Raw genomic sequence first — 22,231 nt, 5'->3', positions numbered from 1 at the left:
GGTATTATGTATTAGAAAACTATTAACAGAACCGCCTCAGAACTGAGCTTCAGAGTTAGAGAAGTATTGACAGAATAAGTTTGTTGTATACTTGAATGAATAAACTTCAGTCGGATACCAAAACGCTGATTTTCCTTCATCATGAGTATGAATATTGACACATTTTATTTATCGGCACTGGATGCTTGTTTTAGCCGAGTACTCGCTCAACCATAGTAACATTTTATTTTATGCAAAAGTATTATTTCAGTACAGATAAAAGTAGATAAAAGCAGCTCGCCTGGGGGTCTGGTTTACGTCCCGGGTTCAAAATTGTCCTGCGATTTTTTGCAGCACGTTATCATTCTCTGTTTTTTGTCCCATCTTTCCTGCCTGTCTTCACTGAAAAATGGTCCAGCACATAAAGAAGTAGAAATGCATTAAAAGTCCTCGCAGGCGATTCGGAGAAAAAGGCACTCTCCCAAGGGCAAATATCTCTGCAGAGCCTTCATAACATCCGAGGCCAAAAATCTGATGCAAGGTTAGCTCCAGGCTACTGAGGGTCCACAGGGCGAAGACAGACACAGAATAATACCATCTCCCTTTGAGCAGCTGGGTGGAAAACATCAAAACACAAACAAGACTTCCCCCTCATTACAAATCTGCCGACGCAGACAGGTCAGACCTCTAGAAGCGAACGTGAGGAGGGCAGCTGATCTCTGAGCCCTTCTCTGCCGTGACCCTGTGATCAAAAGTCCATCTGATGGAACTTCATCTGAAGGTCGGCGCCGTTTCAGTCATTACTGAGTATGAATTAGAGTGTGAAGGAGAGACAGCGGAGGTCAAAGGTGCAGTTAAAATAATCCCAGAGTTCAACTGAAGAGAAGCAGAGCGAGAGATAGTTGTAGGTGATGTTTTTTCTAAAACTTTCCAGTTTCTTTCCTGAAGGTCTCCCCGTCCGTCTCCCTGAAGGACGGATGTTTCTGTGATGTTTTTTTATTCCAAGTCGTTGTTGTTAAGATTGAGCTTGTGCAGGTCGCGACCCCAATAACTGCAAAAAATTTAGGTTCTTGACTTCATCTATGACGGTCAGAGCTGCAGAACCTCACACATTAATGAGGTGCGTGAGCTTAAAAATATAAAATAAAAACGTTTGCCCTCACAGTTCACAAATTTAACCCTGGAGCTTATTAATTTTTCTTGCCAGTTTAAGATGAGGCTGTAAAGGTGAAAATCTGGAATCGGAAACTATATTTTTCCTTTTCATTGAGAGGAAGTATAGCGAAGAGGATGCAACGTAATGATGTGAGTCAACTCCTTCAGCCAAACTTAAAAATGTGTTTGAGCTGCTGGTTTGACAAATACTGGGATATCAGGTCAAAGGTCAAACTGTGCATGAATAAATCATTCTTATTTAACATCCAGTTTATTTTGTAGGGTTTCTTCTCTTTCACTTCATCAGTGGTGTGGTTTTAGTAAAATAGGCTACCAGAAACACACACAATCTAGAAATGAGGCATTACAGCTAAGCCAACACAGACCACTGTTGTAATCTGTGCATTACAATACTTTAAAAGGAAAGTTGTCTTCTCGTTTTATACTTACACACAGTTTCATAGTGTCAGAGTTGCTGTGTGCACTCTACTGTAGAGACATGAACTTGTGAGGCTACAGCTCCTCTACTATGAAGCTAGTTCAGGGAGTCAACTTGAGTCTGCTGCCACACTCAGAAGGCTCACTCCTTGCAAACCTTCTGGCTGTGATGGTGAACATCAAGCCGTCATCCCGCTGCTCACTTCTTGCCATGCCTGCTGCCACAACGCTCACCTGCTGTTCGCGTGGCATTTGAAAAGCCTCACCACTACCACCACCACCCAGCATCCGCCTGTGGAGAGGTTATTATCATAGCTCCCCGCTGTGCTGAGCTTGGTGAATGTTTGCGGGGGGTAACGAGGTCAGAGCCAAACATCGACACTTTGTGTGTGAAGAGTGAAGCTGAAACTACAAAAGTAAGACAAAGGTTGTAAGAAAGACTGAATCGTCCTTCAAGGGGGGGATTTTAAAGAGTAAGAATTTAATCTGCTGCTGTAATCTCACGTTAAACCGACCTTTTGGGTTGTAACCTTCAATTAAATGCATTTTCACATTTTCTAATCACTAATGAAGAGACCTACACAAACCTCCCAACAGCCTCTGCAGGCCCAGAGAGGCTTTATCCACAGAGTTCAACCAGGGGTTCCCTGCACTTGGAAAGCAGTTTATAAAATCACACTGCTTAAAAATGTATTTTTACCTTTTTTTAAGTAGGACTCTCTCAGTCTCTCCAGAGTCCTTGAGTTAATATTTCATGTTTTTTTATTCTGTTTTTCAGTTTGGAGTCTTTCATTATACAAAAGAGGCTGTTAAAGAGTTACGAGTTCGGCATGTTCTCGTCCATCTGCCATCTGAAAACACCGGCTCCGATCCCACTTTCAGCAGATCATCCTCGGTCCGACCTCTGAGGGGACCAGAGTGGGAGATGCAGATGTTGCCTCAGTCCCACGGTTCACTGCATGTTTGCTGAACTGCTGCTGTGATTTGGCAGGATGTCCTGGACTTGAGAGAGGCAGGATTTGAATTGAGTTTTTTTTTTTTTGTCAATCTAGAAGTTTAAAGATGGTCTGTGAAACCACAAGTTCAAATATTGAAATAAGTTGCGTTTTGTCAGGATCAGGATACTGATTTGGTCGAGCCATTTTTAAATATCAATTATTGAATGTTAAAGTTAAAGGAGTGGTCAAAATCAAAGCAGCAGAGACGACCCAACTGCCCAAATAAATGTTGGCAATGTAAGATCATGTTTTGGCTCGATACCTGTGGTTTTATCACCACAAACACAACAGGAAAATGTCCCAAAGTCTCGTCATATCCAGCGGTTTGAGGCTTACAAATGTTGAAACACCTTATTGAACAGTGGTCCACTCAAGACTTCAGAGAGCTGGAGAATAAGACCAGCTACATGAGAACGCTGTTTGTTGACTTCAGGTCAGCATTCAATATAATCTCACCCGTGAAGCTGTTTGGAAACCAGAACAATTGCGCTCCAGCGGTGCCCAAACGTTCGAATCAAACAAAAGTGCCCTCTTTGCTTTCCCTATGGTCGATAAAACATGACAAATTGCCCTGTAGGGTGCCCTTTAAGAGGACAAAACACGGGGAGGTCCTCTCTCTTCACTATAAATACTATAAATACACAACTTTATGTGCACTGGTGCCCCCCGAAAACACGTGATGACCTTTTCATTTTTTTGGGTCCGCCACTGAAGAGAACTCTGTTGTCATCACGCCTACATTACGGCTGTAGCTGCCAGTATTTCCTCGTAGGACGCTGATCGGCAGAGCCACTGTGGTTTGGTCACAGGTGCACGACTTAAAGTCTTGTAGGATGGATTCACAAGATCACATCATCATGGGATCTTGTGAACGTGACGCACAAGAAACCACCTATTTTTTTAGCAGATGACACCCTGATTTTGGTGTAAAAATTATATAAATTATTTGACACGATAATGTGATTTTTAGAGTGGACTACCTTTTAAAAATACAGCTCCACCAAGTTAATTTCAAGCCACTCAGAAACGTTCAGGCAGAAAATGTTTTCTCTGATGAATTTGGTGTTTCAGTTTAATTAATCTTTGATTAACAGCTCATCTCGTAGATCCGTAGCAGTCGTAGATCATGTGCATCGAAAGACTGCCTGTTGGGAATCGTGTCTCGATGAGCAGGATGAAATAAAATGACGTAAAGTAAAAAATAAAAAAGGCCTGGTTGCTTGTTGATGAGCATCTCCTGCTTCAGATGTGATCCGATAGCTTCAGAGGAAACAACAGCCTTTAAACTTTACCAAACATTTCAAATATCATCTCGAAATGAAGCGTGAAGCTTTGATGTTTTCTCTAAATCAGTCTTCCATGAATCATTTTTGATCTCTTGATGTGAAGCATCCAGTATATAAATGTGTTTAGAGGTTGTAAATGTGCGACATAGATTTATCATTGATCATGATTTTGCAACCAAAGAGCTGCCTGACTCTGATCTCCATCTACCAGCAGACTGGAGATGAAGACTCTGCAGTGCGAGGCTCTATATTTGAAAGTAGACAAGAAAGAGAAATGAAAATCTTTTCCTTTCACAATGCTTTCCTGTAATCATTCAGCCATCCTTGATTTGCCTCCACAGAATATGAAAGAGTCGGTGTACCATAATGTGGAGTGGTAATTACTTAGTGAGTGCATCAAAGCAGACTGGCTGCTGATAACACGTCTTTAATAAAGGAAGGAGGGAGTGAACACTCTCCTCCAATTACCTCTCTCCTTCTTCACCTTTCTTTTTTCGTCTTCTTCCCCCTACAGTCTGCTCTCTCCTACGATCGGGGGCTGGAATCACTTCGAACAAGCCCCGACTTCAGAGAGTCACTGGGACGTAATTGAGGATAATGAAAGGAGTTTAATTATAATTACAACTGAAAATAAATGAAAAAAACAAACAAAACAAAACAGCAGGTGAAGCTGTTATTTTGTGGGTCCTTTGGAAACTCTGGTTCACTTTTGAAAATACAAATCTTCAGTGGGATGAAGGTGATGGGAGGCGTTGGCTTCAGAAAAACAACCATACAGGTCGACTCTGAAAGCAGCTTATTAAAACCCATATCTAAATTTCCTGTTGACCTCTAGTGGCTGCTGTTGTTATTACGGCAGCAAAGGAGGAAGTCAGGTGACGAGGTAAAGAAAGCAAAAGGGGAAAAAAAAAACACTTGTTTGTATTTCTTTAAATCAATCACAGCGCTAACCCAGGATGGTGCCCCTGCAACATAGTGTGGGGGGTGAGCCCTGGCATTAAATTGGCAAAATGGTACGCTAACGCTAACACGCAGAAAGTGGAACGAAAGAGAAAGCCGCCTGAAAAAGGTACCCGATGGCAGGCTGTATACCCGTCATTATCCGGTGAGTCAGACTAGTTGGTTTCAGTTGCAGGCGAGCTGCTTCTGTCCGGACATGTTGCATTCAAGTACACGTTGTAAACTCTGAAATCAACACCGCTTTGTACAGAAGATGCATGGGCGCCGATTGGGGATGTCATGGTGTGTTCAAGTGCACCTCATAAACTCAGAGATCTCGGTTTGATTGTTTTCTTATTTTTCTTTACATCATATTCATTTCTACATGGGCAAAGTAAAACATCTATTTAAAATGATTCTCATCTAGTTGTTAACAGCAAACTCGACCATAATTTAATAATTTAAAACGTTTTTTTTTTTACTGCAGATTTTTGTGGGTAATTAAAAATTAAAGACCTAAATTTGAGAGATGTAACATTAATTAATTGACTGACCTTGATCAAAAACCAGATGCAGAACCCTGGTTTATATCATCTTTCTTTTAACAGCTTCCTCCCCCAGACATCAGTATTTTTATGATTTTGTCACATTTGAACAATATTTTTGAAAGATTAAGATTTACAAGTAAGAAACAATGAACAAGTAATTTCACAATGAATGAAAAGTTGGATTTTACATTATTTCAGACATGTTTAAGTGCCAACATAGTAGAATAACGAACCACATCAGTCCAGTTATGTATCTGTGTTACGTAAGTGTCCACCTGCCTTCCTCCTGCTGGTTCCCTCTGAAGCAAAGATGTTACCACGACTCTGATCCTGAGCACCAAGGTGACTCTCCTTCATTTCTCCCTCTGGGCTTTCTGCCTAAGGAAGTTTAAATACATCTGGCCCAGTCCACTCTCTCTGCTATAAGCTGTATACTGTATTTATCAGTACAGTTGGCTGCGCTGCACTTTCCCTCCTGGGCTCGGAGAGGGGGAAAAACAGCATCAACACATCGCATGAGTGATCAGTGCTTATTCTGGAGCTGGAGGTTTGATTTCGAGGCTGATGCAGCTCACAGGAAAAAAATATGTTGAGGGGAAATATCAGCTGACCCAGTGACTTACAAACCACAGCTACAGCACCAGGCTGCTGCTCTTCAGCTGTTTATTTAACCCACATCGATGGGAGTTTCTTCTTACTTCATATAACATCTGCTGCCAAAGGGGGCTGAAACAAAAAGCATAAAAAGTGTTCTGTTCTGACCCGGGCTATCGTCACATATCCCCCAGTCTGTCTTCTCATTTACTGTGTGTGTGCTGGGAGCCAGTCTGCCTTGTCTGACTGGACTGTAAATAGCTGTAATGAAACCAATGATAGCAGTATCATAGATTTGCAATGACCTCAGTTGGGCCAATTAAAGTTATATGCAGGGTATAATTATGTATTTTATTGGTAGAGAAGGAAGGATGGGCTCGGTAATGACATGTGGCAGCTTTATAAGCCTCCACAGTCCCTTCATACGTCACAGGGACGAGAGAGCGGACGGCAGCTCTTCCTCAGGTTTTATCTGCACAAGTGGGCAGCCGAGGTCACATCCACAGATAAACTGTAAATGCATGCACATGATATTAAAATACTCTGTGCTTAAGAGCAACATCTGCTGGGTTTCTGTAAGAGCAATGTGACGTAAGTAACAGCAACAGAGTCAGTCGCCTCTCTGGATTCTTGTGTGGTTTTGAGACTAAATTAAGCACTAATGAATCAGAGAAGTTAAAACAGGTACTGAGGGTCAGGCATCTTGCAGGCAGCTATGTTAAAAACCTTCAAATGAAGACCCGCAGCAAGATGGAACAAACGCAGAAGTTTAAAGATGAAGACACGTGCAGAAACGTGAATAAAATAATCAGAGACACGCTCAGGTGACACACAAAGCAACTTTTAGGGACCTCAGAAAAGCCTTTTGGGAACTCGAGTGGCCATCGTTAGATTAGCCTCGTAGCCTCGTAGCCTCGAGCGGCCTCATCAAACGGCTTCAGAGATAAACAGAGTAATTGGCGAGTCATCGCGCTCTCTCCCTCTGTGTTTCCGTCACCACAGCTGACTGAGGTGTTGTAAAAGACTGAATTCAATACCGACTTTATTCCTCCTGTGTCTCTCTGGTTCTGTCACGATTGTCTCCAGAGGGCACAACTGTGTGCATGATTTGGCTCTTGGATTTCATTCATTAAGAGAAGAGTTTGAACAGACGGTGTTAAATTAAGTGGAATCCATGCAGAACACAAGATGACGTCATCACAAAGTGCTGATGGAAGTACGAGCATCGTCGAGACCGGCCTCGATCATCCCCGGCAGCCGTGTCGCGGCCGGAAAGCAACGCAGATGTTCCCGATGGATTTAATCTCTGCCTCAGTGATTTCGTATGATACGGACAAATGATGGAGTGATCTTTTGGAGGGCTTAGTGACACTTGTCGCTGATCAACACATGTATAGATGTCAGCTTGAAAGTTTGGAAACAGATAGATAGAAATGCTCCGGATGAAACCAGAACCACCTTCTGGCTTTACAGGTGAAAACACGAGAAAACCTCATTCAGTCTGATTAAAGTTAAGACATCGATGTCGGTCCAGAGCAGGAAATCTCAGCTACAGGCCATCAACAACCATCAACACCCTGATATTTCACCTCACATTAATGTCAGGTCAAATTATATATAACTATTTTTCCCCATGAAAAGTTCTGTCACAAGCTACTGAGGAGATGTTCATTAAATGTGCGGTGGATGTTCACGACCCCCAGAGGATGAATCACTTTGATTTCGTTGATGTAGAGACTTTTCTGTGAGCTCCTCTATCAAGATAAACTTGGTACTACTTATTGGGTTTTATATATCTTGTAGCGCTCATGAAAGACAGGATCTAAAGGACAAAATGCTTCAGAGGATGAACTCCTTTCATTTTGAGCTTTGAGCTTCAAAGTGGGACAAAGTTACAGCTTTAATATGTCATAGTCATCAGGCAGATCTCCATGAAACTGCTTCCAACGGACAAACTCTATTAAATACAAGGACCCTACTGCCTGTAGCGCCCCCTTCAGGACAAACCTGATAGTTTTTACCTTGTCGTGAGAACAATTAATTCAACTATATATGGATGTGTGTCGTATTACTTCTTGCTTGGTTCTGTTAGTGTTTGAAGATCTCCACTGCTTCTGAAACATGTTATTTTTCGTTGTTGTTCCAGATCTTTTCCGGTTTCAAGTTGTAAATCAAAGATATCCCACAGTGCATCTGTGAACGTCATGCAGCAGCGATCACAGCAGCGGGTTCAGTAAACACAACAAGCTCGTATTTACTGGTGTCAGGACTTCTGGATGTTAAAGTTTGATGTAAACTGACAGCGAAAGGTGAATATTACAATAGTTTTGACTTTGAAATAAATACTGCGCCAAAAAAACGACTTCTGTTAAAGCAGTCACAACACTACCTGTCCTCCCTCGCCCCTCCATCTCCTCCCTCCATCTGTGTCTCCCTCTGTTAAGAGGAGCACTTTGCCGAGGTGGGTGACAGTAATGAACTCCGACTCAGTGAGGCTGGAAAAGGATGTAAATGAATGTAGATGAGGATGAAGAGTAATTGCTCACACAGAGGGCTCTGAAAGGTGTGTGTCAGGGAGAGAGGGAGGAAGTCAAAGTGAGATAACACACCCGCGTGAGCTCTTAAGTGGAAATATGCCGGCCCAAGTCAAGAGGGAGGAACTTCCAGATATCTGTTTATCTATTAATGAGAGCGAATGGATGGATTGATGAGTGGGTGGGCGGACGGATGAGTGATGGTGAATGATGGCAGATGGAAGTATAATGGTGAAAAATGTTCAAGAGGAAACAGGAGAGAAAAAGGACGCTTTTAAGCAAGAGGAAGGAAGAGAAAAAATTAAGAATGAAGGAAAAAGGATGTGAGAAAATATAAAGAAACTAAAGAGGACATGAACTTTGAATCAAAGACATCACAGCTTCAGATAAAACGTGTGTTACTTGGCTGCTTCTCAACATCGAGCTGTTTCTGTAAGTTGTTCTAGTTCAATCCTCACCATCCTGCTGCGAGAGGAATAGAGTCGTACGAACTGTAAGAAGTGAGCGATGATTAAATCTGTCCCGGCACAGCACGGTCATCTTCTAAAACCTTAATAATGAAGAGTGTTTTAGGTCTATTAAAAGGATTTCACAGCACTTCTCATGTTTGAAGTTCTCTGTTCTCTGCAGCAAATGCAGGAGAATGGAAATATACTTATACGAGTTCATATTTTCCATGATTTCATTTCTCACCTCTCGCTGCAATTATATTTAATTAAACGCATTGTACAGGCAAATATTTACTGGAATTCTCATTATTGAATTAAATATCTAAATAAGGTACTCAATCGTCTAAACAGCAGCTGAAATCAACTTCTTTTCATCGGGCAACAGTCAAAAAGATCAAAGCTACCATCTTCATTTAACAAGCATCATTTTATATTGACAAACCTGTCCATTCATACAGGAACACAGCGGAGACAAGAAGAGTCCCAGTGAACGACCAACTAATGTGACATCTACAACTGAACTTGAATTAAATAAGGAACCGTGAGGTCTGTTTTCAATGTCAACCACATGAAGGCAGAGCATGTTAGCAACGCATTTCAAGTTGAAAACATGACCTCAGAATGAGTTTGTAGTCTCGTGACGAAGAAAAGGGACGTTAAATCTGTCTCGTCCTGGACGTGGCCTATATTTCCCATCAGACTTTGCTGTGAATCTCTCTGTTTATGGTCGTATTCATGTTCGGTGAACTCATTTTGCCTCCTCTGCTCTCACAGGAAATCATCCGTCGCAGCGGCGTCACCGACAGGCCGACCGGCCGCTGCAACAGCCACAACAGCTCTGTCACTTCTTATCTCCTGTCACGAGCACAAAAAACTCCTGTGTGAGGACGACATGACACCTTCTCCCCCCAGTCCTGTAGACAAACACCAGCTCTCTGCCATCAAGTTTTTCACATCTACAAAAAAAAGCGGAAACGTCTTCCTCGTGCTCTTTCGCTGGTTGTCATCTCACTCCTCTCATACACGAGTACTACCAGCACAGATCTGAGGCCTGCTCTCCTCTCTGCTGACTGCTTATGATGCTAATATAAGCATTACATTATTCTGCTTATTGTACGTCAGTTTGACACGTCAGCTCGGTTACAGAAGAGTCGAGTTTGTGTAGTAAATGTTTCCAGTTCCTGTAGGTGAAGTGAGCATTTCCTTTTGCTGTGCAACAGTGAGAAGCAGCTTCAACTCCATAACACAGATTTCAAACCCAACCACAACAACAAGCACACTTTGGATCCCGACGGGCCGGTCGGTTTCCGTTCACATCAGGCTGGACACTCACCCATCACTCGGAGCCTCTCGGCGCCCACCACCACCTCCTGCTCGTCGGCGGAGAAGAGCAGCTTCCCAGAGGTGGATTTGACTTCAAACATCTTGCCTCGTGCTTTAAATCCACTGGATCCTAAACCGAACACACACAACAAGGAGAGGAGAAGATCAAAGAGGAGCGACTGGAGCTGATTATCTGACTCAATTAAATCAGATCATTTAAAATGCAGAGAAAAAGACATTCAAGGAGGATTTGCTGACTTCAGGGACAGAATACTCCAAAATACCCTTTATAAACCAGAACCAGGCCATTCATTTGATTAATTCATCTCTAGCCTGATGGCATCCACAAAAAGTTGTCATTCAACACTTCTAAGGCATAATCAACAAAAACATTGAGAGGAAAAGATCAGAGCAGCAACACAAACACATTTCACTGAACGTCTGCAGGAAACTTGAGAAAATACAGCGACTCAAGCTGCCAAAAAATTGTGAATGGTGTCATGACAAACAAGAAATAGAAAATGTAGACAACTCCCTCCAACTCAAATTGCTTTGTCTCATGCGCCGGCAGGAAAAACACTCGGCATCGGGAGGGTGACTGATTGACGCGCGCGCAATTGATTCTGTCACTCTCCATCTGGGATGTTGAAGTTCCTCCACATACACGAACGCCGCTTAGTCATCCAAGAGAAACATCCGAGCAGACTCCCCGTCTTTCTCCTCCCCCTCAGACCCAGAAGGCAAAATGTCAGCACACTTTTTAACGTGAGAGACACTTCCTGTGCATGTTTATACAAAGTGATTTCCATCACAGACGACTGCCAACTCTATTAGAGTGTGACAGGCGGAAGAATGGGGGAATGTAAAGAAGAAAGTGTGATCACAGAGTTATGGCGGAGCGGCTGAGGCCTCGGCTGGCACCATTAAGGGGGAACACAGGAAGAATTTATGATGTGCTAATGTTTAATCCTGGAAATGAGGCTATGACTCCTGACAGAGCGGCGGTTCCTAACCTGGGAGTCTGGACCCCCCCCCCAGGGTCCCGACACAAATCTAAAAGTGCAACTGCATTTCTGTCTCTGACTTATCTCTGTGTTCAAACGAAACAATCTGTAAAGGTACAATTAAGTTTTGCAATAACCCTACGAACCCTCATCACACTGTACATAACAAGTCGATGTTACAAGAAGCATGAAAGAATCTTAAAAATGCACTCGACTGTGAGATTTGCCCGGGGAGGACTTCTTCTTCACCGGCCGGTGCGTTGCAGCCGATGTCGTCAGTGTTTGGCAGGTCTAATGTTTATGAGAAATGAAAGCACGTATCGTATCAAAAGAAAAACATCAATAAACAACATAAAAGCGCTCTGTGTATCTTACCTGTTACAAGTTGTGTGAGCAGCTGGTTGTTGCTGTTGACGATGTTGACCGATATGTTTCTGGACGACTGCAGGAACAGCGGGCGGCCCTGCAGAGAGAGATGGACCGGGTTAATGATTGTGTTATATTTATTCAAAGCAGCGACAAGGAACTTTAATTTTGTGTTGATTCTGGCGGTATGAGCGGTTTCAGCACCACGACCCGGTGGCAGGCGCTGAGGTTAACTATACAGAAAAAGTTGTTCTTCTCTCTGATGGTGTCACTTCTAGGTTCTTCCTTCTTGGTCATAAAGTGGGATCGATATTAAACTGACACTTATTTTTCTTCTCTGGGGACAATATGGAGAATATTGACGGTGCACACTCAAAAACATAAAACAAAAAGAGAAACAAAAACAGCATTTCATTTCATTTCATTTCATTCCCCTCCCCCGAAGAAGGTCTAGTACCAAAATGTTGGAAATAGATGTACTTTTTGAAAGTGTGTGGGAGTTTGCTTGCAACTTTTGTTTATTTTCATTTAATGTGTTTTATTTTGAAAGGGTTTTGAAAGACATGCATAATTATTTTTGCTAATTTGACAGTTTGCTGGCACCTTCGCCATTTAAACTCAATAAGGTGATAATACTTAAAACTTCACATGCAACACCGACACTAGTGGAGCATGTAGACTCTACATGCTCCACTAGTGTCGGTGTTGCATGTTGCATTCAAACTACGACCCTCTACATTGTAGAGGGTCGTAGTTTGAAACTGAGGGCCGCTGACCAAAGCTGCTGTCTTTGAGGGGAGTGAGAACATTTTGTTACATCCTGCATTTCCTGGTAGTGGCTTGACATGGATCATCTGACCGGCACACACCTGTGCTGACTTCGGGGCTGAGCCAGCTGTAATACTGAAGTACAAAGCACATGTACGTACAGAAACATGGATACAAATGTATAAGTTCACATTCAAACGCTCATACCAGGTCTTCAGCCTCCTGCTCGGTTTGATAACTTCCATTTCCCAGAGTGCCCTGCACCTCTGTAATGCTGATCACGTCGGACACTCCGCTCTGTCTGCGCCCGACTAATCTTCATGCCTCAGTCAACTTCTTAATTAGAGATAACGGCCTGACCATTGTGCTGCACTCGCGGCCGCGGCGGGGATATGCCTTGTGTGTATATTACTGATAACATTATGGCTCTCGCCAAACTTATTGAAGTTCTCACAGTAAATACAACAAATCTATGATATGCAAGCAAGAAGTTATTACAATAACAAGGCAGTGTGAGCTGAATGTTAAACTAACTAGAAGTTTGAAATAGTCGATACACAGAAGGAGTCGCGGGGCTAATTTGAGCACGTCAGGTGAGGCGTGTTTGCAACTAAAATTAGTTTGACTTTTTAAAATTCTGTCACAACAAAGTGCTGAGGCAAAGATGAATAATGTTTGTTTCTAACAGAGAACATTAAAAACTTTAAACCATGTCCACAGTAAGCTCAGTATTGTCATAACGCATTTAACTTTGGAGGAACAGTTTCTGCAAAGCTTTTAAAAGTAGAACGTTTACTGTAAAGTTAAAGTGGCTCTCGTTAATAGTCTCAAGAGTCTAATCTTGAGGTTGTTCCTGAGTAGAAAAACATCGTTTTGCTGTTACCTGTATTTATTTCACGGTCACTCTGTTTCAGTGCACAAACACACGGAGCCCAGCTTTTTATAAGTGCTGTTGTGTACAGAGTCGCTAAAAGCTACCCGACTGGGATCCAACTAAAAACTTCCTTGATACATTTTCCTGACAAACTGAACTTTAGAGCCCCGAATAATAAACAAAACGAGTGAAACTGTACAGGGAGTGAAGAGCTACCTGAACACCCAACACAAGACAGAAACCAGCAGAAGCACTGTGCATGTTCAGACCGAGGAAGTGAGGAAGCTCTGCACGGCTGAAGGAAATAAATGCCTGGTGGATTTTACAGCGTTTGCACGGCACTGCTTACAATATTGTGCTTACAATAGATTTATCCACCCTGAAGTTGAATCTACATGTGTACTTTGTGAACCACCATTTTGGATTCAACCAAAGACTTCATCTCATTTCTGCCAACTGTAGCTGCAACAGTCAGATGTCACAGTGAGTCGAAGCCTTCAGTTCAAAGCAGCACGCTGAGGAGTCGCCGCTCACTCGTTATCTCTCGTGACCTGCAGCTGTGCTCAGATCAATAACAGACAAAAGATGAAAAACACATCCAATCTGACAACGGTGTAGTATACAGACGACTTCACAAGGACCAATATCAGTGAGTTTATTCATTCATCCACCTCAACTGGCTTCTTTCAATGCCAACAAGCTACTCACACCTCCCTCTGCTCTGCCAGGTAACTTCAAGTTAATTTGATATACTTCTAATATGCAAGAGCACCAGGATTACACTTCCCCATGTAGGTATCTGCCAAGATGCAAAGTACAAACCGTATATGCAAAAATAATTGAAGAAATGAACAATGACCTGAACCAAGACACAGGACATGTTGACTCTAACGACATTTAACTGAAACCACAATCTTTCCCCAACCGCTGGACTCAGGATGTGAACCCTGGATATTTAGTATTAAGGTCCTGCAGTTTGTACAACCACCACCATATATTACAGGAGATGGACGGGATGTTGGCGACATGACAACAGAGACGGTTGCCATGCCAGAGACCACTGTTTTAGGCATTTGTAAGCATGAAACATCTGGATATTTTTGGATGAGGGACTATGGCCTTTAAACCACTGCGTGCATTAGTCAACTAGTTATTTTTTAAGAAGAACTTTGTGCATTTTCCAGCCATGTTATAGAATAATTTTGACTGGACATCAGGAAATCTCCAGCCATGTTTGTGACAACAAAAGTTGATCATTTTGACGGGTTGTCAGCACATTTCCTGCTGTGTTTTTGACGACAAAACCCCGTATTTTAAGCTGAGAGATGATCTTCTCCTAACCCTAACCAAGTGGTTTTTATGTCTAAACCTAACCAGAACACAAACACAGTGATGTCACAATGTAAGACTGAAAACTGAACTTAAAGAAACATAAAGCTGCATTATAAAGAAATGTCAAGTTTCAACGTATGATTTTGTAGAATCGTACATTGCCTAAGTTTATTCTGTCGATCCGGTTGCTCCACAACCTCCAGTACTTCCTCCAGAGGAAAACACAATCCAAGCAGAAAATAAGTTGCATTAAACTGTAATTAAAATTAGTTATACACATAATTTCTGAGATACAGGGTTGCCATCATTATACTCCTGTCAGTCACAACCAAATCTCTTGACAGTCCATCTTATTCTACTCAGAGCAAGCCTGATGACAAACGCTGACAAATGGTACAGTCCATGTTATGCTCAAAAGCTCAAGCAATGTATGAAAAGTTATTCTTCATGGTTTGAGCTTCAGAACCACCCAGAATACAGTCTGCTCTGTTTCATGCAGCCGGCTTAACGTTCCATCTCTCTGCGCAGGTTTTCTCCTGAAATGCCTCAGAGAGGCTACTGCAGGAGTCCTTTTGTGTACAATACATGTGTTAAGTTTGTTGTTGTGTGGCGCCTCTGATCCACTCCGTCTCCTTCCTCTCTTCGTTACTAATGCAACAGACCATATTACTCCCAGCAGGACGCCTCTCGCACAGAGAGAATAAGCAGAGAGGAGATAGACGAGTGGATTGGAGTTGGTTATAGAAAATATGTCTGAGAGGCAGCGCTGCTCTGAAGGCTACACAAAAACTCACTGGTTGAATTAAAAGCTCAGTAAGTCGAGCCAAAGGAACAATTTTTAGGGAGCAATACATCGGCCCACTCCAGAAAATTTGGCCTGGTCTTATCAAGATGGATCTGCAGTTTAGTGCCCGGACTCACCTTCTGTTGAAGGGCGCATAGATGTTATAGAAGGATGTCTTACCGCAGGTTGTGAGTAGTGGTGGATGGTTGGTTGATTAATTAATAGAGATAATAAGATAATAATAACATTTTATCCTCCCTCATTCTCATATATGCAGATTTTTTTGATTTCACAGCACAGAAAAGAGGATATTATGTCAGCAGGTCACGTTCCCGCAAATCTCAGATACATACAAGGTTGACAACAAGGCTGCCGAACAGCAGACCACGGACAACTGAGGACACCTGGGGATATTTCCAGCCAACATTTTGGCGACAAAACCGGGTGTTTTTTAATGAGATCTGCAGACATTTCCAGCCATTTTTGAGGTGACCACAACAGGCTATTTTTTCAAGGGAAGTCTGACCATCAGATCTCCATCTGTGATCATGGCAATGAAAACGGGCATTTTGGGCAAAACCAGGAAGTTTTCCTGAACCTTACCAAGCGGTGTTTGTGCCTAAACCTAACCAGAGCATAAGCACAACACTGGGACGAGAGAAATAGAAAATGTTACCTGAACAAACGTAAAGTTGCAACATAAAGACACATTCAGTTGTAACTTATCTGTTGGTTTACAGAAACTTACTTAGCTTGTCTTTCCCAACACCTCCTCCTTTAGTATTACTATTCCTCTCACCTCCTCTGCTGAAGCTACCAGCCACCTTTCCCTCCCTCCGTCCTCTCCTCTGTTTATTTCTCCCTCTGCTCTGGTGTTTTGTATCTTACTTTCGTATCCATCTCCATTCTACATCAACCCATCTGTCCGCCCATTCTCCCGGTATTTTCAAGCAAAGATTTTACATTTGGCACCACCACGCCAGCCTTCTTCAATGTAATAAATGTCCTGACTGTATCAGTCTGCATTTATATTTTTTAATATGTTGATGGTAGATCTTCCTACGTCGGCTTGCGCCAAACAAAACCCGTCAACGTAACCAACAACCAGACATTCAATCGCTGCTTCTGGTACCACTTGGTGAAACAGGGACTTCACTCTGATATGAACTTTATACGATGCCATAATATCACACTGTGAACATGTTGTGCTTGTTTGGGTCTGTGTTGAACTTGGCTGCCTCTTGCCTGTCGCCGCCTGTCAAATCATGCTCGCTGGCTTCCCATCTCTCTCGTTCTAATTCAGTCCTCCTCCATCTGTCTCACCGGTCGCCGTCGCTATCACGACTGCTTCGTCTCTCTCATTCCTCATCTCCATCTCCGTCTTTACTCTGCTCTCCTCTCTGCAATCTCCATCTCCATCGCTCATCCTCCCTCTCAGCCTGCATAAGGTTTCTTAGACAGCAGAGATAAAGCGCGCTGCTCTCTTGCATTATCAAGCCATCCGTCCACTACCTGCACACAGCTATTATTACTGCCAGAGTAGAAGAGACAGCGGGCAGAGAGTGCCTATCTCTCCATTTCTCTGACATCTCCAGGCTTGGATACTCCTCCTGTAGCCATTATAGCACAGCAGGACCACATCTTGAATGCTAATTTTGTAAACAGCACATACCATGGGACTTCAGACAGGCTTTGCATTTGAATCGGTAAAAAGCCAAAGATTTCCTGAAAGGAAACTGATGCTGAAGTGCAGCACTCAGGAGCTGTTGCATGCATTTTTTTTTCTCCCTCCACCAAGAACACCTGGTGTGAAACAGTTCCTCTGAGGAGGCCATATGGTGCTCGCCGTGATGTCATGTCATATTTTCTAGTCTTGACAAGACAAGACACAAAATCACACAACACATCCCGTCTTGTTATGACACGAAAAGATGGAAAACATCTTGTTGTGACACATCACGTCATGACAAGACTCACCTTGTCTCGTTTTAAATCGTCTCCTCTCTTCCTGTCCTCACGTCTCGCCTTGTTTTTTTTTGTATTAGTCCTGATGTGACATGACTTCTCTAACGAAAACACGCGAAACAACATCTCTTGTCTCATTATAACAACCCAACATGAAATGTCTTTCCATGACGTGACATGATATGCTTTGGTTGACACTTGGATGACACTTCTATTGTCTTCTTATAACTGGACATTTTTTCTTTTGTCTTATAACATGACAAACTTCTGACTTGTTATAACATGACATTTCCTCTATTGTCTTCTCATAACTTGACATTTCTTCTACTGTCTTGTTTTAACGTTTTTTCATTTTTTCTTTTTTTATCTTGTCTTGTTATACTGTAACATGTCACTTGTTCATTGCTCTTGTTATGACATGTCCTCTCCTGCTATGATGTGACATGACTCGATATGATTTGTCTCGTTGAATGTGACTTGAGTCTTTTCTGAAATCTGGTCTTTCATAAAAAAAACAATCAGTAGCAGAGTAACTCCAGGCCGATTGCAGGTTACTGTAACTTACTGAATTTAGAGCTGAACGCTGTCTTCGCTCAGTGTACATTCCAGCCTTATATTCACAATCTCTGGTAAATGACCATAAGATCACAGGCACAAGTGGCTAAAGGGACTGTTATTGGCAGGGTGTTTTGCACTCAGACATCAGGGACAAGCTTGGACTACAACTTCTGCTCCTTCAGCTCCAAAGCATCACCTCCCTGTGGAGGTTTTTCTAAGAGGAGGCACAGTGGCAAAACCCACAGCCCGCGAGACAGACTGCATATCCTATCTGACCCGGGAACACTTCAGGATGCCCCCGGGAGGAGTGGGTGGAGAGAATAGTACATTTAGGGCGACTCAGCTTTGTCTGCTGACCCAAATGTGGGCAGTAAATGCATGTTTTCAGCTGTGTTAGGTTGGTTTTAGCCTCAGCAAACAGAATTCAAGCTTTGTTAGAGCAACATTCAGACACTAAATGTAATCAATACCAGTTGTGAATGCAGGTTGAGTGGAAGCACCTGTCGTCTGATACTTCCTGTAGGTGGTTTTGTCACACATGCTTTTTTCCAGTGTAAGATGGAGACTCCTCAAATTCACACTGTCACACTCACAGTCATTAGACACTTCACACCACTGCACCTTCTCACCTCATATCGAGTGTTGTCATTCACACAGTGTCACACTACTCAGCCTTTTTCTCCAAACAAGTAATTTACACTTATATTGAGGTAGCAAAGGCAGCTTTGCATTCATTTGGGAAAATGCCACATGACGCTAACACACCGCTAATGTAACGACTGCTGATGCTGATTATTCCAGGGCTGATGTAGCTTCAAGCTATGCGTCATGGCTCTGTACAACTCATGGCTGTGCTAACAGAAAAGACATGTGTGAGTTTAGCATCGTTAGCATGGTTAGCACAGACACCTGAGAATCATGGCTGGCTTAATAAAGAAATACCTAGTCAAGACAGATCCAACGTCATATTAATTTACAGAGTATAAACTCCTTCCAGTGAGGTATAGTCTAACGTGTGTCTGAAAATAGCAGGGTATAAGTGCGTCTTTGCATGAGTGACTTACTGGTTTGGACTGGATTTCTTTGGCATAGAGGGGTTCGAGGAACTCAGAGTCCCCTTCCAGTTTCAGGCCCTTCTCTGTTATTCTGAGGTTGCCCATGCCGTCCTGCGAGAAACAAAGACACAGTCATGATTAGTTCATATTCTCTTCTCATGTTTTTAGAAACAAGTGCACGACAACTCGTCATGAACTCCACACATTTCCACATCCATCCCAAAATTACTGATGTGTCTGTAATCTCTTTGCACAATCATCTCACCGACACCGAGTCCACTAATAAGATTTCCTAGCGTTTTCTGCCTCTAGACCAGTTGCCAGAATCAAATTATGGCAGTTTGAGTTTCTACAGCCACGTTTCTTACATGCTATATTGACATTTCTATAATACCGCGTTCAAGACTGTGCTTAGCTGTTCATCTGGAACCACTGGATATTTTTGACTGGATGTCTGGACTTTTTCCAGCCTTGTTTCTGGAGACAAAACCGTGTGTTTTCTAATGAGATGTCAGGACATGTGCATGCCATGTTTGTGGTGAGAAAAACTGGATATTTCAACAAGACTTCCAGACATGTTCAAGCTGTGTTTTGCGGAGACAAAGACAGATATTTTGAGGAGACTTCAGGACATCTCCAGCTGTGTTTGTGGAGACGAAGCCGGATATTTTGAGGAGACTTCAAGACATCTCCAGCTGTGTTTGTGGAGACGAAGCCGGATATTTTGAGGAGACTTCAGGACATCTCCAGCCGTGTTTGTGGAGACAAAACCAGGTGTTTTGAAGAGACTTCAGGACATCTCCAGCTGTGTTTGTGGAGACAGAACCAGATATTTTGAGGAGACTTCAGGACATCTCCAGCTGTGTTTGTGGAGATGAAGCCGGATATTTTGAGGAGACTTCAGGACATCTCCAGCCGTGTTTGTGGAGACAAATTTTAAGCCAAAACATGTCCATTCCCTAACCTTTACTAACCAGACCTTGGGCACAGTGTTGTCAAAACAAAACATTTAAAATCGAGCTTAAAGAAATGTAAAGTTTCAACACATCTGTCGTTTGCAGAAATGTACAATAAAAACTAGTAAGTGAACCTCGGGCGTATCAAAGATGTGTGTTTCTAAGATGACAGGCTCAGTTAAAGCAGCCACAGGCTGGGATAGGATGATTATTCAAAATAGTCTTGATGTCAGAGAGAGTTTAACTTATTTATTGTATTTTTCTACCATCAACAACACAAAGAATGATTCAGTACAGCGGCTGTGGGCGAGCCAGGACTCGTCATAGTGTTGTCGTCATGTATTTCCTGCCAATATGCCGCAGAGCCTCGAAACATGAATCTCTAGCTGTATTCAACACCTGCCATTTTATTCCTGACACCTGCGGTTTGATCACAAACACCTGTTATTTATCTATGTGGCAAGATGGCTGTGTGGGGAAACATTAAACTCAATATCACACACGTCTGACGCTGCGAGGGGAAGATGTTATTTGGTTACATGCTCGCAGATTACCAGGTACAAACTCTGAGCACTGTACACAGACCACATTAGCCTCGGTAAACTGTCTCCCTGGTTGATCCGCCGCCCTAATCTCTTTTAATCTTTTTTAATGCAGTGAGATGAGTTGATACTTGACTCCAGCATTAGTATTACAAACAGATCTATTGGCAAACATGGCGTACACATTGAATACATAAACAGAACCGGGACTGATACTGTTTTTATTATCAGATACAAGGTTGTTCAAAATGTACAGATGCACTGAACTCTGTAATTAATGAATCACAGCTGCCAATGCAAGAAGTGAGAACCAGTGGTGAAATGTATTTCAAGTACTGTACTTAGGTACAACTTTTAGGTACTTGGACTGTGCTCGAGAATTTCTAGTCTACAAGTTTATACTTCTACTTCACGACAACTCAGAGGCAATTATTGTACTCCATGACATCACCTGACAGCTTGAGTTACTTTTTTTAAGATTAGTTTGTTCATCCCCTCCTGTCCTGTGAAATCTCCGGGGTGCTGGTTATGAATCTGAGGGATGAAGTGTTCCTTGATGTGTTGAGAAAATGCTAAATAAACTCTTTAAAAACCTACTGGGTTAGATGACAAAGCTGTAAAAAAGGCTGTTTTTCTAACTTCGTGACAAGTCGACTTTTTAGAGATACACGGTTCTGACATAAATGCAACATAAACATCAATGCAGCGGTAATATTTAACTAAAAACATCAGATATAATATCAAAACTGATATTTTAAAGGATAATATGGATTTAATGAGTACTCCTACTTGTCATACTTTAAGTATCATTCAGAGGTAGATACTGATTGCACAGTGTAATGACTGTAGAATAATGAAACCATCTCTGTATAGATTGGAAACAATATTTCACTATGCTCTTTGGTCTGCCACTGGGCTCGATCTTCCCTGCAAGAAAACAGAGGACGAATTACAGCACAAACGAAGCACTTCTGCCATCGTGCAACCAAAACAGGAAGAGGCGTTGTTTGTCACTATCTCCAGGTTACGGTGGAAAAACTGGAATAACTGTGGAAACTCGGGAGAGTGATAGAAACCGAGGTAAAACAAGGGTGGGCATTGACTCGATGTAGAGCGCTCTGGTGTTCATGTGTTTTCTGACTGCAGGACTTTTATTTTTTCGGTGAGGTATTCATGCTTTTACTTAAGTATGTGAATGCTTCTTCCATCACTGCTGAGAGTTCAGAAGTACACTATTGTGCAAATTATCTGAGCAATATGTCATATATGAGGAGGATTATGCAAATATTGTGTAACATTGTGTCTAAAATGTGTGTTTAAATGTCTCAATTGAAACAAAATAACAGTGTTTTACTGAGTTGATCTCAGAGATCTGCAGGGATGTGATGCAAACTTAATTAATTTAACTTCATATCACTTCACGTCAATGCTGTTCACCTGCCTGATCTCAATTTGTTTTTCAAACCCCTTCATGGTAATACAAACTTAATTATAACTTCAACAAGAAACATGACGAGCCCGAGTTAAAATTGCATCCGCCACGGTTTGAAGTCAGCTTTCATATTTTGCTTTTAGTCTTGTTGACTTTTTTTTTTTAGGAAGGGACCCAAAGGATAAATTTAGTTTCTCTCTCTGGAAGCCAAACTCATTTCAACACGGCAAAACACCAAATGCGTATACATGCTGCGTTTGGTGAACTAAGTGAAGTATTTTAAGGCGGCAGCAGGCATAAATTATTTTGTCACAAAGTTGGGTGCAGAGACCGGTGTAGCAGCGAGCCACAG

At 42.3% G+C, this 22,231-nt stretch overlaps 1 protein-coding gene across 3 annotated transcripts in view; it reads right to left on the bottom strand.

Moving 5' to 3' along the window:
* sgcd (sarcoglycan, delta (dystrophin-associated glycoprotein)) overlaps window positions 1–22,231 on the bottom strand; it is a 255,670-nt gene that overhangs the window by 47,617 nt on the left and 185,822 nt on the right. For all 3 annotated transcript variants that reach the window (XM_073480088.1, XM_073480087.1, XM_073480086.1), the window contains 3 exons: window positions 18,959–19,060; window positions 11,623–11,710; window positions 10,254–10,373 (listed from right to left, as the gene is read on the bottom strand). In XM_073480088.1, coding sequence (XP_073336189.1) covers window positions 10,254–10,373; window positions 11,623–11,710; window positions 18,959–19,060 — 310 coding nt within the window. The remainder of the gene's footprint in view (window positions 1–10,253; window positions 10,374–11,622; window positions 11,711–18,958; window positions 19,061–22,231) is intronic.

Source organism: Pagrus major, chromosome 13 (genome assembly GCF_040436345.1).
Source record: "Pagrus major chromosome 13, Pma_NU_1.0".
NCBI classification, from domain to species: domain Eukaryota; kingdom Metazoa; phylum Chordata; class Actinopteri; order Spariformes; family Sparidae; genus Pagrus; species Pagrus major.
The sequence above is the reverse complement of the archived record's forward strand: the minus strand, read 5'-3'. Positions and strand labels throughout refer to the sequence as shown.